Genomic DNA, 16,700 nt, shown 5'->3' on the forward strand with positions numbered 1-16,700 from the left:
TTTTGCATCTTTTTGTGGTGATTTTACACATTTTTTGAGTTTTTTTTAAGTGTTTTGAGGTTATTTCACATCATTTGTTGAGATTTTCAGTGTTTTTATGGTAATTTAGTGACTTTATAATGTCCATTTTGCTTTTTTAAAGTGATTTTGGACCTTTATTGAAGCAATTTCAGTCACTGAGGTTATTTCACATCATTCGCTGCTATTTTCAGTGTTTTTGTGAAAATTAAATTTCTTTTTCTGTTTTTTTAAATTAATTTTTTAAAGGGATTTTGCATCTTTTTGTGGTGATTTTTTTCATTTTTGGGGGTTATTTCATGTCATTTATTGTTATTTTGAGTGTTTTTATGGTCATTTTGTGTCTTTTTATGTTTTTTATGCATTTTTAAAGTGATTTTGTGCCTTTTTGTGTTGATTTTTGCATTTTTTGGGGAGTTGTTTCACATTCTACTTTCATGAAGAACAGGGTTTGTACAAGTTGTGTTGGACGTTGAGTGACATGAAAAAGGTTGAATGTAGAAATAATGGATAACATGAAATGAGTGGGAATCAGCCTGTAAAATGTGCTCTTATTGTGAAAGTCTGCCTGCTGCTTCCTCATAGGTGGAGTCCTGACTGGTTCCAGGAAACAGATCACCTGTCTGAGCGTCCAGGAGTGGACTGGAAACTTTCTTCTTCTTCTTCAGCGCTTTGAATAAAGTGTAAGTTTGCTTTGTTTGCTGCTTTAACTTCAGTAATGTTGCTGTTTGTTTCTGCTCTGTCATGTTTCTACATGTTCACTTCTTATTTCAGCACAAACTGTGGATGACTGCTGTTTAAACATGGATCAATATGATTATTAGCTTATTGATTGACTGCAATCAGTCAATATTTCTCTGAGATTATTGATGGACTTGAGTCAGTTTGATGAGCTGCTGATGTTTCTTTGTTGTTTTGTCTTTCTGACTTTGGGTTTGTGGGTGAGTCTCTGCAGCTCCATGACTCCATCTGCTGGACTGATAGTAGAAGTGCAGCAGCTGATCTTCTCCAGGAGGATCTGAGTGGATGAATGATGTTTGTTTCCTGTGCAGGTGAAGGTAGAAAGTGTGTGTGAGCTGCTGTGAGTTGAGCATCATGGATGAGTGTGAGGACAGAGAGGAGGGAGTCCCTCCCTCTAAAAGCTCTCTGTGTGGGGAACAGGAGAACCAGAGCAAAGCTCAGAGGTGAGAGCACCATCTCTAACTGTCCAGGACTCTGCTGCATGTCAGAGCTCAGCATCACATCACTGCTGCATCATTATTGACAGGAATCCACCTGGACCTGGACCTGGACCTGGACCTGGACCTGGACCTGGACCTGGACCTGCATCCAGCTGTGTGTCCTTCAAGAATGACCGGTCTAAGCGTCGCCTCATTGACTTTAAAGATCATCAACCTCCTGCTGCAAAGAGGTAAGCTGTGAAATCAAACTACTGACTGTTGTGTCAAATGTTCTGTTATTGTTCCAAATATGTTCCATCATTAAATCACTGAAACTCTGCTTCATGATTTTTCCTTCCTGGTGGTTTTCCTCTCTATTTACCAGAATCCATCAGAGATCAGAGTCGTCTGGACCTGGACCTGCATCCAGCTGTGTGTCCTTCAAGAGTGACCGGTCTAAGGATCATCCTATTGAATTTAAAGGAGAACCAGGTCCTGCTGCAGAGAGGTAAGATGTTCAGAACAAGGTTTCAGAGCTGCTAGTTTGATAGCAGATTGGCTCCTCATCAAACAGAACAAATGTTTAGAAGAAGTGATGCTAATAACGTGAACATCATCCACAGAGACATTAAAAACAGAACCAGGTGGATCACAGCAAGAACTCTGAGTTCACTAAAATATCAAGAAATAGTTTTACTGGACAAAACTCCAGTTCTGTGATCAGATAAGCCTTGTTAGCCTGTATGCTAGCCTGTATGTTAGCCTGTATGCTAGCCTGTATGCTAGCCTGTATGTTAGCCTGTATGCTAGCCTGTATGTTAGCCTGTATGTTAGCCTGTATGCTAGCCTGTATGCTAGCCTGTATGTTAGCCTCTATGTTAGCCTGTATGCCAGCCTGTATGTTAGCCTGTATGCTAGCCTGTATGTTAGCCTGTATGCTAGCCTGTATGTTAGCCTGTATGCTAGCCTGTATGTTAGCCTGTATGTTAGCCTGTATGCCAGCCTGTATGTTAGCCTGTATGCTAGCCTGTATGCTAGCCTGTATGTTAGCCTGTATGTTAGCCTGTATGCTAGCCTGTATGTTAGCCTGTATGCTAGCCTGTATGCTAGCCTGTATGCTAGCCTACATGTTAGACTCAGTCCCAAACCACCCCCTCCAGACTCCCCCTCCACTACCGAGTGTCACTCTAAAAGAAGTCACACTCGCAGCTGTGGAGGGCACTTTAATTGAAGGGGGAGGGTATAAATACGATCGTCAGGAATGGGACGCCCTGTCGGAGATGATGTCAGCCTGGGTGGGGAGGGAGGACGCTGGAGGAGAATGACGTGATGTTCACTCAGAGGGATTATGAGATGGCGTCTGCGGCGGCACGTGTGTTACTGGCGAGGAAAAAGGCTGATGAAGGCGGTGGTGGCGGTTGGCACGACTGGTCTGAGAATGGGCAAGAGATGGCAGAATGCAGTGAAGGATCAGGAAGTGAGATGGGAACTGAATCTGGTGGTGGGAAAGACGAGTCCTGGAACGCAGTAGAATCGAGTCGTACCAGACGTAAGAGGACAATGAAAGTGATCAAAGAGTTGTGACAGTGGAAAGACAGAAAGATTTGTACAAAGTGATCATTAAACTTACCCAAGATGGTGCTTCGTTTGGTGAGTGGAACCCAATCCAGTTAACAAAGATTTTAAACAGGATGCTGGGTGAAATTAAATGTGCCAAAATATTGTGTAATGGGTCTTTATTAGTAATTTGTAGGGACAGTGCACAACAAGGCAAGGCAATCAGAATAAGATAGAAGGAAAGAACAATGCTCAATGATTGAGGATAAAAAGTTTGTGATAGGGGTTATTACAGGAGTCCCAACAAATGTGACGGAACAACAAGTCATAGATAATGTAACAGGAGCCAAAGTTATTGAAGCAAAACGTCTGCAAACAACCAGGTATGGAGAAAAATGTAACAGTCTGTCTGTCATGATTAAAATGGAAGAAACAGTGTTGGCAGAGAGAGTATCCATAGGATACATCAGCTATGAGGTCAGGCCCTATGTTCCACCTCCACTGAGATGTTTTAAGTGTCAGAAACATGTAGCAGCAGTCTGTAGAGGAAAGCAAAGATGTGGAAGATGTGCAGGAGAACATGAATATGGCAAATGTGAAGCAGGAGCAAAACTTAAATGCTGTAACTGTGGAGGTGAACATAGTTCAGCTTATCGGGGGTGTGAAGCCAGCAAAAGAGCAACAGAGGTACAGCGGGTCAAAAATTGTCAACAGGTAACGTATGCTGAAGCAGCCAGAAAGGGATCGGTCAAAGAAACAAGAGTTAGTACAGAAAACAAGCAAGTGGAGTCATTTAAAGGATGTCAGAAAATTAAAGAAGACACACTGATCATGGGGAAAAGGGAGTTTGTTCTTTTTATGGTGGATGTAATAAATTGTTCAGCACAAACTGAAAGGAAAACAGAAAAGATAAAAATCATAGTTAAATCAGCAGAGAAATATCTTGGGGTGAAAGGGTTGCACTGGGAGGGTGTGAAAGAAATGCTTCATGGGAATCCTCCTAACTCAGACACGGGCTGGTGGTTCTACATGTTCATAGTTATTCTGCAGTGGAAATATAACAATAGTTAATACTACAACTCATGTAATAAATTAATATTGGCTTCATTAAATAACATAGCTGGGCAGATGCAAGACAACATTGTATGGTGTGGAGACTTTAATGTTCATAATACACTTTGGGTTAGGGTGATATAAATGTTGCAGAGAGGAAAACAGGAGTTAACTTTAGGTAGTCTTTTAGGGAGTGCGTTACAGGAAGGATTAGGTGTTTTAATGAATTATTTGAGGGCAACGGGGTTAGGAAATAGGATATAGTTTTTTTTTTTTTTCTTTTTCTCTTCTGACCATCTCTTGACTCACACTCCAGTCCATTAGGTGGCGGTAAATGCACCTAAAAGTTGGTTGCCAACCGCCAATAAAAGAAAGAAAGAAAGAGACGCCCTGTCGCCTCACCGGAAAATGGAAGACGTCATCGCCATGGTAACACAAAGACGCCTACTGTCATGGCTGTAGCGCTGTGGCACAGGTTGCAACTAACAAGGATCGCTGCTGCTTCCAGAAGACGAAAGCGTCCACCTTTTTTTCACTCACATGTTTTCCAATCCTATTATCTGGCATTTCAATCCAACAAATGAATGAATGAATTCTGTCAGTTGTGTTCAAATTTTAAGGTGTCAGGGGGTGCACAATTAAATCAAACGTCAGCAGAGAAGAAGATTTATTTCTTTTGATTTATGTTTTTCACCACTCTTTGTAATGTTCTGTCAGTGTGAAAAAGGCGTGGGAGAAATAAAGGACGCATGTGGAACTCACATCGATATGTTGTTTCCTCCTCCATTTCGACGTTGCACTTCCTGAAAAAGTTGTCCAGAGTGAGCATCGATGCAGACTCGCTATTTAAGGGCTGAACAGTCCACTCTCCCTCCGCACTACGCGGTTTGGGACGGCCCTTAATATGGAGGACCCTCCACGGGAACGCGCAAACGGAGGGGTAGTGTGTAGGGATAGTGTGTAGGGGGCGGTTTGGGATTCAGCCATAGACTGTATGTTAGCATGTATGTTAGCCTACATGTTAGCCTACATTTTAGCCTAAATGTTAGGCTGTACATGAGCCTACATGTTAGCCCACATTTTTCCCTACATATTAGTCTGTATGTTAGCCTACATGTTAGCTTGTACATTAGGCTACATTTTAGCCTACATGTTAGTCTGTACATTAGCCTGCATATTAGCCTACATTTTAACCTACATGTTAGCCTGTACATTAGCCTGCATGTTAGTCTGTACATTAGCCTACTGGACTCTGCTACATGTCAGAACTCAGCATCACATCACTGCTGCATCATTATTGACAGGAATCCACCTGGACCTGGACCTGGACCTGGACCTGGACCTGGACCTGGACCTGGACCTGGACCTGCATCCAGCTGTGTGTCCTTCAGGAGTGACCGGTCTAAGGATATTCCTCTTCATTTTAAAGGAGAACCAGGTCCTGCTGCAGAGAGGTAAGATGTTCAGAACAAGAAGTATGCTGCCAATCGAGTTCGTCCAGAATAGAAGACAACAGAATTGAAAAGAATAGAATAGCTAACCAGAACATACACTAGTTGGTGCACATTATCACTGAAATTACGATGCAAAAAGCCTCATCGTCAGACTGATAAAAAAAACAAAGTGAAAGTTATTCTAAATAAAAAAATATATATACATGTAAGAAAATTATTTAAATAAAATATCTCTCTATATATAAATATCTATATTTAAATATCTCTATATAAATATCTGTATATAAATATACACACAAACACACCTGCATACATACACATCTGCTCATATTTATTGGACAGTGAAGATGCAGCAGCAGTATTTCACGTAACAACCAATGGAATGAGAGGAACACAGCTTTTGCTCTCAACCAAACTAAAATCACTAGCCAATGGAAGTAGAGTGGGGGCGGGTCTTAGAAAGACGTTGAGATCCAGCTGCAGGTGAGTCTGTTGTCATGGTTACAGTGACGCTGTGGTGCTATCTGGCAGTGATACAGAACTCTGTAACAAATTCATGGATCCAGACTATAAGCGGCATCACTGCTAAAATTTGATCACTTGGTCCTTGAGTCATTTCTGAGCTTCTCTGAAAAGTTCATCCAAATCCCTTGGTCCACTTTTTTTTCAGTAAACTTGCACACAGACAAATAGACGGCAGGACAAACGTACGATGGTCACAGTAACTCCGCCGTGTTCCTTGGTGGAGTTCAAATAAACGGTGCATCCAGACAGCTCAACACAGCGTCCTGGGTTGGATTCCAGCTCTTTACTGCATGTCTTCCCCTCATTCTGGTCCCTGCTTTCCTGTCTGCCTCTCCACTCTGACTATCAAATAAAGACAACAAAAGACCACAAACATAACTTTAAAAAATAAATAAAGAAATGGTAATTTTTCTTTTTCACTGTAACTGTTTACATGGTTGTATTTCAGAATAAATAGTGCAAATGATGCTTTAAAGGGGGGTCAATGTCCTTTTCCATGTCTTTTACTGATTAGTTGCTAAACATATTTGCACCATGTTGTAGTCAGATGGAGTACTACCTCCACCTACTGACCTTTTTGGTGTTCCTATACTCTGTAGTCTGACTTTGTGAAGGCACATAGCTGAATTTCTTTCTACTTAGTTAGATTGTACCCCGACCCAAAAGCAAAAAAGTTCAGGCTGAGGATTATTTTTCACTTTAAGTCCTGTAGATGTCTCTGTGTGATAAAGTGAGAGTTAACTGTTGATGTTGATCCACAGAGTGGAGCAGCAGAACTCAGAGGTTCCCAGAGCTCAGTCTGTCCAGCAGCATCACCTGGACTCCATATTCATGGTGAGTTCATGGACAACAAGTTGTTCTCCATCTGTTGTGTTCAGGCGTCTCCATGCTGCTCTTTGTAGACCAGTGGACTGTCAGTGTGTCCACAATGGATCTGATGTTTGGCTCCATGATTTGACTCTGATGGACTCATTGACACATTTCTCTGTTCCAGCTGCTGGAGGACAACATGGTGACTTTTGTGAAGAAGGAGCTGAAGAAGATGCAGAAGCTTGTGAGTCCAGATTACCCAGAATGCTCCTCAGAGAGTCAGAGGGAGGATGAGGAGGAGTTGGAGGGTGATGATGAAGATGAGAGGAGCAGCAGAGAGATGTTTGAGCAGATCACAGTGTTGTTCCTGAGGAGGATGAAGCAGGAGAAGCTGGCTGACTGTCTGCAGAGCAGTAAGAGGATTTGTGTAAAGACTGAAGCTGCTGATCAACAGAACATTTACTAAAGTCTCAGAATATCTTCACACAATCAGTCTTTAGGGGACAAACTGTCACCTTCACTTTATTGCTACTTTGGTGCTTTAATATCCAGGTTACTTCTACTTCACTCTTTCTTTCTCGTGTTTTCATTCAGAACTTGCTGCTGGAGTTTGTGGACGTGAACTTAAACGTGGTCTGAAGGAGAAGTTCCAGAGAGTGTTTGAGGGCATCGCTAAAGCAGGACAGAAGACCCTCCTGAATGAGATCTACACAGAGCTGTACATCACAGAGGGAGGGACTGCAGAGGTCAATGATGAACATGAGGTCAGACAGATTGAAGCAGCATCCAGGAAAGCAGACAGAGCAGAAAGAAGCATCAGACCAGAAGACATCCTTAAAGGCTCACCTGGAGGAGATGGACCAATCAGAAGAGTGATGACAAAGGGAGTGGCTGGCATCGGGAAAACAGTGTTAACACAGAAGGTGACTCTGGACTGGGCTGAAGACAAAAGCAACCAGGACATCCACTTCATGTTTCCATTGACTTTCAGAGAGCTGAATGTGCTGAAAGAGAGAAAGTTCAGCTTGATGGAACTTGTTCATCACTTCTTCAGTGAAACCAAAGCAGCAGGAATCTGCAGCTTTGAAGACTTCCAGGTTGTGTTGATCTTTGACGGTCTGGATGAGTGTCGCCTTCCTCTGGACTTCCACAACAATGAGGTCCTGACTGATGTTAGAGAGTCCACCTCAGTGGATGTGCTGCTGACAAACCTGATCAGGGGGAATCTGCTTCCCTCTGCTCGCCTCTGGATAACCACACGACCTGCAGCAGCCAATCAGATCCCTCCTGACTGTGTGGACATGGTGACGGAGGTCAGAGGGTTCACCGACCCACAGAAGGAGGAGTACTTCAGGAAGAGATTCAGAGATAGGAAGAAGGCCAGCAGCATCATCTCCCACATGAAGAAGTCACGAAGCCTCCACATCATGTGCCACATCCCAGTGTTCTGCTGGATCACTGCTACAGTTCTGGAGGAGCTGCTGAGAAGCAGAGAGGGAGGAGATCTGCCCAGAACCCTGACTGAGATGTTCATCCACCACCTGGTGGTTCAGGCCAAAGTCAAGAAGGTCAAGTATGATGGAGGAGCTGAGACAGATCCACACTGGAGTCCAGACAGCAGGAGGATGATTGAGTCTCTGGGAAAACTGGCTTTTAATCAGCTGCAGAGAGGAAACCTGATCTTCTATGAGTCCGACCTGACAGAGTGTGGCATCGATGTGGAAGCAGCCTCAGTGTACTCAGGAGTGTTCACACAGGTCTTTAAAGAGGAGAGAGGACTGTACCAGGACAAGGTGTTCTGCTTCGTCCATCTGAGCGTTCATGAGTTTCTGGCTGCTCTTTATGTCCATCAGACCTTCATCAAGTCTGGAATCAACCTGATGGAAGAAGAACAACAAACAACCTCCAACAAACCTGATCCAACAGCTTTCTACCAGAGAGCTGTGGACGAGGCCTTACAGAGTCCAAACGGACACCTGGACTTGTTCCTGCGCTTCCTCCTGGGTCTGTCACTGCCGACCAATCAGAATCTTCTACGAGGCCTGCTGACACAGACAGGAAGTAGTTCACAGACCAATCAGGAAACAGTGGAGTACATCAAGAAGAAGATCAGTGAGGATGTGTCTGCAGAGAGAAGCATCAATCTGTTCCACTCTCTGAATGAACTGAAGGATGTTTCTCTAGTGGAGGAGATCCAACAGTCCCTGAGATCAGGACATCTGTCCACAGATAAACTGTCTCCTGCTCAGTGGTCAGCTCTGGGCTTCATCTTACTGTCATCAGGAGAACATCTGGACGTGTTTGACCTGAAGAAATACTCTGCTTCAGAGGAGGTTCTTCTGAGGCTGCTGCCAGTGGTCAAAGCCTCCAAGAAAGTTGTGTAAGTAGTTGGAGACTGAAGATCCTTTTTCATTTTGCTGCTGTTTCATCAGTATAATCTGCTATTTGTCTCTTCAGACTGAGTGGCTGTAATCTGTCAGAGAGAAGCTGTGGAGCTCTGTCCTCAGTCCTCAGCTCCCAGTCCTCCAGTGTGACAGAGCTGGACCTGACTAACAACAACCTGCAGGATTCAGGAGTGGAGAGTCTTTCTGCTGGACTGGAGAGTCCACACTGTAAACTGGAAGCTCTCAGGTCAGGACTCATCAACCTGTTCAACTGATGACCATTTAAAATGTGTTTTTATTCATGATGAGCAGAACAGCTGAGGTGGGAGGTTTTCTGTATTTGTATGACTCAGATCAGTTGTGTTACTGACCTTTAGCTCTAGTTTCTCTTAATGAGGCCTCTTCCACTACAGGAACTGAACAACCTGGAACCTGCATCACAGAACCAGGACCAAACAATTTGAGGCTTTTAGTCACTGGAAGGTTCTGTCAATTCAGTATGGAGTGGTCATAGCTAAGAAGATGATTCTCAAAGTATGGAACAAGGAGATGTCTCCTCGTCTTGAAGCTTGGCTCACAGAGTTTTCGAGTACATTGCATTTAGAGAAGATTCGATTTGAGATTGCTGGGAAACCAGATAGATTCCATCAGATATGGCAACCGTTTCTTGATCACATTACACAATTAGTGGGGCAGATTAATTGAATAGTCCATAAGAATTTTTCACTTGGTGATACAAGCACCAAATTTGACACAAATGATGTTTAGGATGTGCATTTTAAGAAAAGTACATTATCCAGCTGAAAATCCAAGATGGCCAACAGTTTTCAAGATGGCCGCCTTGTTAAATGCAAAGAAATGGTTTTCGAAGTACAACTTTAATGAACAGAAACATGTTCATGATCCAAACATCAAAATGAATGTATTCTGACTGGAAAAACTCAATGGTGTGAATTAAATTCCAATATGGCCGCCCGTTTTAAAATGGCGGCAATAACGTGACTGAAAATTAGGGGTTTCAGAAGCTGTTTGATAACAGATATTGCATTAAGTTGAAGGCAGACATCCATGATCATTCATTGAAATGCTGTGGTCAGGCTCTATTGGTGTGTAATATTTTATAAGAGTGATGTCAAAGCACAACCAGGGCACACTGGTGACATCACTGCTGTGAGACTCAGCATGGGATTCAGTGTCAGCTTGTAGTGTACTAGCTGTAGTTGTAGTTTACTAACCGTTGTAGTGGTGTACTCACTGTAGTTTTAGTATACTTGAGTGTTCCAAATGCTATCTAATAAGCCCCTGTATATATCTCAACTAGAAGTTTAATTAGTTGTAGTTTTGTAGTTCGATAGCCGCACCTGAATTGACAGGATGTGCCAGCGCGGGAGAGCCGAGCCAAGGGTAACGGGGGCTTCAGTTACCTGGATGGTGTACAGATCGCACGGGACTTAAATGGCACTGGATGAACGATTGGGCTAGGTGTAGGGCACCAGATGCTTGAACCTAGTTGCATCCCATAGTTTAATGTGCTTTGATGTCTTGTATGGTTGGATGGTAAAAGGATAACCCCTCGGCCTTTAACCATATAACACAAGATGTCCGCCAACAATCCGTTGAGTTGCGCTACAAAAACTGACTGGAAGAAGTGTTGCCTCTGTCAGACAGATACAAAAGAGGAGTTGAATTCTCCCCCTACCCGTTATGACTGTAGTTCTGATCAACCTCTTACCCATCAGGTTAGACCCATCCAGACTGGATGATGGAGGTGGTATTGAGGATACATTGAGGCCAAACAGTGCTAAGTATCACCAAAATAGTCGCCAAATGTTGAGCTTCAGCCTGAAGTGTACTGTTCGCCAGTCTAGCCTTTTTAACCCTTGCCTCAGGTTAAGTCTGGTCCAGCTCTCCGTTTAAAGGGTTAGATTCTATCTGCCTATTAGTATTCCACCTAACAGGTTTCAGCAGAATAAATTAAGCTGGAATCGAGAGACACTCGCCCAGGTTCTGACTGCCTTGCATCCGAATGTCTCACCCCTCTTATCTGATAAATGCTATCCCACCAAGCAGCCTTTCTAAGTAGTAGAATTGATCTATCATTCACATTCGTTATCGGACAGCTTCTCTCTAAGGACTGCTTGCACTTGGTGCTATTCCTGGGTTCGTTTTAGAGGTTTGGAAAGAACTAACCTCAGGGGTAATGTTTAAACACTCTCACTTTGGACTAAGTAACCTTTAAGAACCATTGGATTGAATGCACACAATCAACTTAACTTTTTACCACTATGCAGATTTTCAGTGGTTTATAATAATTTCATTAGGCTTCTCTTTAAATGCAATAGAGCGTTTTATTAAGCAAGTTTAGCAAGAGCACAGCATCAATTCATGATTAAACAATTAATTATTTCTGATTAAAAATGATACTAAAGTAACTAAATTAAGCGTACCTGACAATCTTCTCTAATTATTGAATTTAGGAGAGAGAGCGAACAGCGTGGCCACTACCGTATCACTCGGTCTTGACTTGCGTCTGGGAAAAGCACTCAGTTGTCCAGAGGACTCGGTACGATGTCTTCTTTGAGGACAAAAGGATCTTATCCCTCGGCAGGGGGGAGCGGAGGAGTCCCGTAAGCCAATCGTGGTCTGGCAGTTATCTCTGGAATTGGCTGGGACGTTAGTGCTTACGCCCCAGCTGTCTTCTCTGTGGTATGGTGGTGATGGAAAACCCTCGTCTGTTCAGGCTGTAGTGGGTCACTGGGTCTCCCAGCCCCGGGGAGGGGGACAGCCCAGTGCTGTTGCCTCCTTTGCTTCTTCGGGTGTAGTCGGTTCTTCCCTCTATTTCTTTCTTTCGTTTCTTCTGGATAACTTCAGAACCTCTTAGGACTCTCCGTTTGGCAGAGTGTGGTCTTCGCTTGTAGAACAAAGTCAGAAAAGGACTTTGCCTCCAACGATCTCTGAAGCCTGAGTCCCGCGTCGTCTTCCCGTCTCTTGGGCAAAAGAGGAAGGTGAAGATTCTTCAGAACTCCGGCCAAGTTCCCTTTGCAGCTTCTTCTTAGCAGCTCCGGCGAATGTCTCCCGTATAATGTCTCTGCTCTCCCATTCTTATACTCTCTCCAGACACACAAAACTGGCTAGGTACGCCCTCTGACACCGTCTAACTTATGCAATCAACTTTGTCATCTCATACAGCAGTAATACAGAAGTCATGTTGTTACAGCAAATACACAGTGTCCACATTCTGTTTAACACACAAACATTTCAGCCCACCCTTTTGGGTTTTTCCCAAACTTCCCTTTTTTCTGAGGAGGCTGCAATGTCACTGTGGCTGCCGAGTCATGGTGACTGTTGTTTACTGCACTTCTGCTTTCTTAAGGCCTGGACACACAAGCCTATGAGGCCTGTACGCACACACAGAGCCTAAACAAGGATTACTTCACACAGAATCACTTCTTAAATCATTCCTCTCAATCTGAACATAATAAATCATCTGAATCATTACTTTAATCAAATCATACTTCAAAAAATGTGTATATATTTCAGCAAGCATAATCATATGGTTAACTTATAATGTTTTCTTCTTAAGATCTTCACTTATCTGCTTCAAAACCTTTGTTACCTTAGGGCCTTAATGAGCCTGAGTCCTCTTTGAGACCTCAACATCTGCATCTTACTTGACAGTACACAGTTGTGTGCCTGCAAATGTGAAGACGAGAAGAACCAGTCGAAGCTGCACATCAACAGCAAGTCGTTTCCTGACTCAAACAACACACAAGTCTTAAGTTTTTTCTCACTTTGTTTGTAAAACAGAGAATCGAAGTCAACATTACCCTATATACAGTGTCTATCATAAGTATTCACCCCCTCTGATGTTTTACCCTTTTATTGCTTTCATAAATCGATCATGGTCAATAAAATTTAGCTTTTTTAACAAAAAAAATATTGGAAAAAACTCTTTAATGTCAAAGTGAAACCAGATTTCTATAAAGTAATGTTAATGAAAGAAAATTATATAAATGAAAATAATTGTTTGCATAATTATTCCCCCCCTTCAAGTCAGTATTTAGTAGATGCACCTTTGGCTGCAATCACAGCAGTGAGTCTGTGTGGATAGGTCTCAGTCAGTCTGCACATCTGACCACTGCAATTTTGCTCCATTCTTCTTTGCAAAACTGCTCAAGCTCTGTCAGGTTGGGCGGGTATCGGGCATGAACAGCCCTTTTCAAGTCCAGCCACAAATTCTCTATAGGATTGAGGTCTGGGCTTTGACTGGGCCACTCCAGAACATTTACCTGGTTCTTTTTTAACCCTTCCTGTGTAGCTTTTGCAGTATGTTTTGGATCATTGTCTTGCTGGAAAATAAATCTTCTCCCAAGACGTAGTTCTCTTGCAGACTGAAAAAGATTGTCCCCCAGGATTTCAGTGTATTTTGCAGCATTCATTCTGTCCTCTATCTTTACAAGCCTTCCAGGTCCAGTTGCTGAGAAACATCCCCACAGCATGATGCTGCCACCACCATGCTTCACAGTGGGGATGGTGTGTTTTTGGTGATGTGCAGTGTTTGGTTTCCTCCAAACATGACGTCTTGTCTGATGGCCTAAAAGCTCAATTTTGGTCTCATCAGACCAAAGAATCTTCTTCCATTTGACCATGGAGTCTTCCACGTGCTTTTTGGCAAACTCTAGTCCAGATCTAATATGACTTTTCTTCATCAGTGTCTTTCTCATTGCCACTCTCCCATAAAGCTTTGACCGGTGAAGAACCCGGGCAGCAGTTGCTACATGCACAGTCTCTCCCATCTCAGCAGCTGAAGCTTGTAACTCCTTCAGAGTAGTTGTAGGGTCTTGGTGGCTTCTCTCACTAGTCTCCTACTTGTAGGTCACTCAGTTTACGAGGGCGGCCTGATCTAGGCAGATTCACACAAGTGCCATATTCCTTCCATTTCTTGATAATTGATTTCACTGAACTCCGGGGGATGTTCAGTGCCTTGGAAATGTTTTTGTAACATCCCCTGAATTGTACTTCTCAATCAGCCCGGTCTCACGGGGATTCGTGAAACTGTCACGTCAGTTTTTGTTTCGGTTTCGTGCGCACCAACACGATGTCGTCATGTTTTTCGTGCCGCTCACCACGAGCGAAACCCGCTGTGGTAATCACATCTGAAAGTGGTTTATAGCGGCGGATTCATGACGATCTAAGCTGTCCATCGGCGTTTGCGGCCGCCGCCACGGCCACCATTGCGGCCGCCAGACATCCGGCCACACCAGCGGCCGCGGTGGCGGCCGCAAACGCCGAAGACGCCGATGACGTGACAGTTTCACGAATCCCCGTGAGACCGTGTTGTCTCAATAACCCTTTCCCTGAGTTGCTTAGAGTGTTCTTCTGTCTTCATGGTGTAATGGTAGCCAGGAATACTGATCAACCACTCTCTGGACCCTTCAGACAGATGTTTTACAACTCAATCACTTGAAACACACCCACACCACTCAGGTGATCTTCATTTCACTAATTGTGAGACTATTGGCAACAATCTGATGGACCTCCATTGAATTAGACCATTAAATTAAAAAGGGGGTGAATAATTATGCAAACAATTATTTTCATTTATATAATTTTCTTTCATTAACATTACTTTATAGAAATCTGTTTTCACTTTGACATTAAAGAGTTTTTCCAATAATTTTTTGTTAAAAAAGCTAAATTTTATTGACCACGATTGATTTATGAAAGCAATAAAAGAGTAAAACATCAAAGGGGGTGAATACTTATGACAGACACTGTATCAGTAAAGTGTAATCTCCGTTGTATCATCATAGTATTCAGTCATTTTGATTTTCTAAATGCAGAATTGGACTTCTCACACTCAACAACAGATATTTTGATTTATAGACCATCAAAATAGGACTATTTAATCAAAAAATAGTTAAAACACCGTTTAAACCGCTTTGAATGGCGGCCATCTTTAAAAATGGCGTCCATTTTGTATTTTCAAGTGGATAACGTACTTTTCCAAGAGAGTAAGTTCTGAAGCACCTTTGTGCCAAATATGGTGCTTGTATCACCAAGTGAAACATTGTTTCAGCAATCTGCCCACTAAATGTGGAGGACCCTCATGACCCCTCAGTTATTTTGATGGTCTTTGTCTGTTTATCTCCATATTATTTTAAAATGTGATCACAGTTATAGATGTCCACAAAAATGTGTCTTACTGATGTTTTTTTGTTATTGTTGTTGTTTTTCCCTTCTACCTTTTTGTTTGTCTGTTTTTCCTTTCCTAACCTGCTTTGTGGGAGAGGGGGGGGGGGGGGAGAAAGGGGTATCTGTTGGTTGGTTCTGTATATTTGAAAATAAATAATTAAAATAATATTTCAGAGGTCTGTCCTCAGTGCTGCTGTATTCTGGACATAGTGGGATGTATTTGTTGTTAAATTCACTGCTGTCTTTTCAACAGGACAGAAAATAGTGAACTTAATGTTTTACTTCTTTTCTGGTCTTTGTCTCTTCAGACTTAATAACTGTAATCTGTCAGAGAGAAGCTGTGGAGCTCTGTCCTCAGTCCTCAGCTCCCAGTCCTCCAGTGTGACAGAGCTGGACCTGACTAACAACAACCTGCAGGATTCAGGAGTGGAGAGTCTTTCTGCTGGACTGGAGAGTCCACACTGTAAACTGGAAGCTCTCAGGTCAGGACTCACACTTTGAAACTGATGTGATTTCTATCAGTGGATAAACAGCTAACCTGAGTACAATCATTTCTGCTGATGGGATTCATCAAATGAGCTTTTACTGAACTTGTGCAGGACTTTGTCAGGGTTTATTTTTGACATGATTAAATCCCACTAATCATTGTTGAGATTGTTGATTTGCTTGAGACGCATGAAATGTGCAGCAAAATGTATCTGAAAGACAAAGAAGAAAAGAGAGAGAGAAACATCCATCCAAGTGTTGTCCATCAGGTTTGTGTTGTTTTGTGTGTGCAGGCTGTCAGGCTGTCTGGTCACAGAGGAAGGCTGTGCTTCTCTGGCCTCAGCTCTGAGCTTGAAGACCTCAAATCTGAGAGAGCTGGACCTGAGCTACAACCATCCAGGAGACTCAGGAGAGAAGATGCTGAGAGCTAAAGTGGAGGATCCACACTGTAGACTGGAAACTCTGAGGTACAGACAGACAGACACTCTGAGGTACAGACAGACAGACACTCTGAGGTACAGACAGACAGACACTCTGAGGTACAGACAGACAGACACTCTGAGGTACAGACAGACAGACACTCTGAGGTACAGACAGACAGACACTCTGAGGTACAGACAGACACTCTGAGGTACAGACAGACAGACACTCTCACTAAACTATCAGCCTAGCTCACAAAAAAGAGTGGAAGCAGAAGAACACTGTTAGCTCAGCTTTGCACCATGACCGAAAGGAAACTGTTAGCCTAGCTTAGCTCAAAGACAGGAAGCAGGATGAACTTTTTTCTTTTTTTTAATTTCAAAAAGTCACAGGTAACATCCAACATCAACATGATATTGAAACAAACAGTCACAGAGTTAACAAAAATCACTGTGAAGGAAAAGAAGAAAGAAAAGAAAGGAAACTAAAAACAAACAAAAAACAAACCAGCTGAGCAAATTTAAACATTTATAGCAAATTAAATATTTTACAAATGTAAACATTTTTATTGCTTTCTGGTTATCAGATATTTATTTATTGACTTTAAATAATATTCAGATTCTTTATAGAAGACAAGA

The 16,700-nt window shown here is 42.7% G+C and overlaps 1 protein-coding gene across 10 annotated transcripts in view; it reads left to right on the plus strand.

Moving 5' to 3' along the window:
• Positions 1-16,417, plus strand: part of LOC127530326 (NACHT, LRR and PYD domains-containing protein 3-like) — a 31,422-nt gene extending 15,005 nt beyond the window's left edge. For 3 of the 10 annotated variants that reach the window (XM_051936921.1, XM_051936920.1, XM_051936922.1), the window contains exons 2-13: positions 604-701; positions 1,071-1,202; positions 1,286-1,429; positions 1,564-1,686; positions 5,093-5,242; positions 6,529-6,601; positions 6,762-6,990; positions 7,172-8,957; positions 9,035-9,208; positions 15,465-15,638; positions 15,936-16,205; positions 16,274-16,401. In XM_051936921.1, the coding sequence (XP_051792881.1) occupies positions 1,114-1,202; positions 1,286-1,429; positions 1,564-1,686; positions 5,093-5,242; positions 6,529-6,601; positions 6,762-6,990; positions 7,172-8,957; positions 9,035-9,208; positions 15,465-15,638; positions 15,936-16,205; positions 16,274-16,313 (3,252 nt within the window). In that variant the 5' untranslated portion in view covers positions 604-701; positions 1,071-1,113 and the 3' untranslated portion in view covers positions 16,314-16,401. Of the gene's footprint in view, positions 1-603; positions 702-1,070; positions 1,203-1,285; positions 1,430-1,563; positions 1,687-5,092; positions 5,243-6,528; positions 6,602-6,761; positions 6,991-7,171; positions 8,958-9,034; positions 9,209-15,464; positions 15,639-15,935; positions 16,206-16,229 lie in introns of all 10 variants that reach the window. The other 7 variants (XM_051936923.1, XM_051936924.1, XM_051936927.1 and 4 more) reach the window with 7 other exon arrangements.
• Positions 16,418-16,700: the final 283 nt, after the last annotated feature.

Source organism: Acanthochromis polyacanthus, chromosome 16, assembly GCF_021347895.1.
Source record: "Acanthochromis polyacanthus isolate Apoly-LR-REF ecotype Palm Island chromosome 16, KAUST_Apoly_ChrSc, whole genome shotgun sequence".
Lineage (NCBI taxonomy): Eukaryota > Metazoa > Chordata > Actinopteri > Pomacentridae > Acanthochromis > Acanthochromis polyacanthus.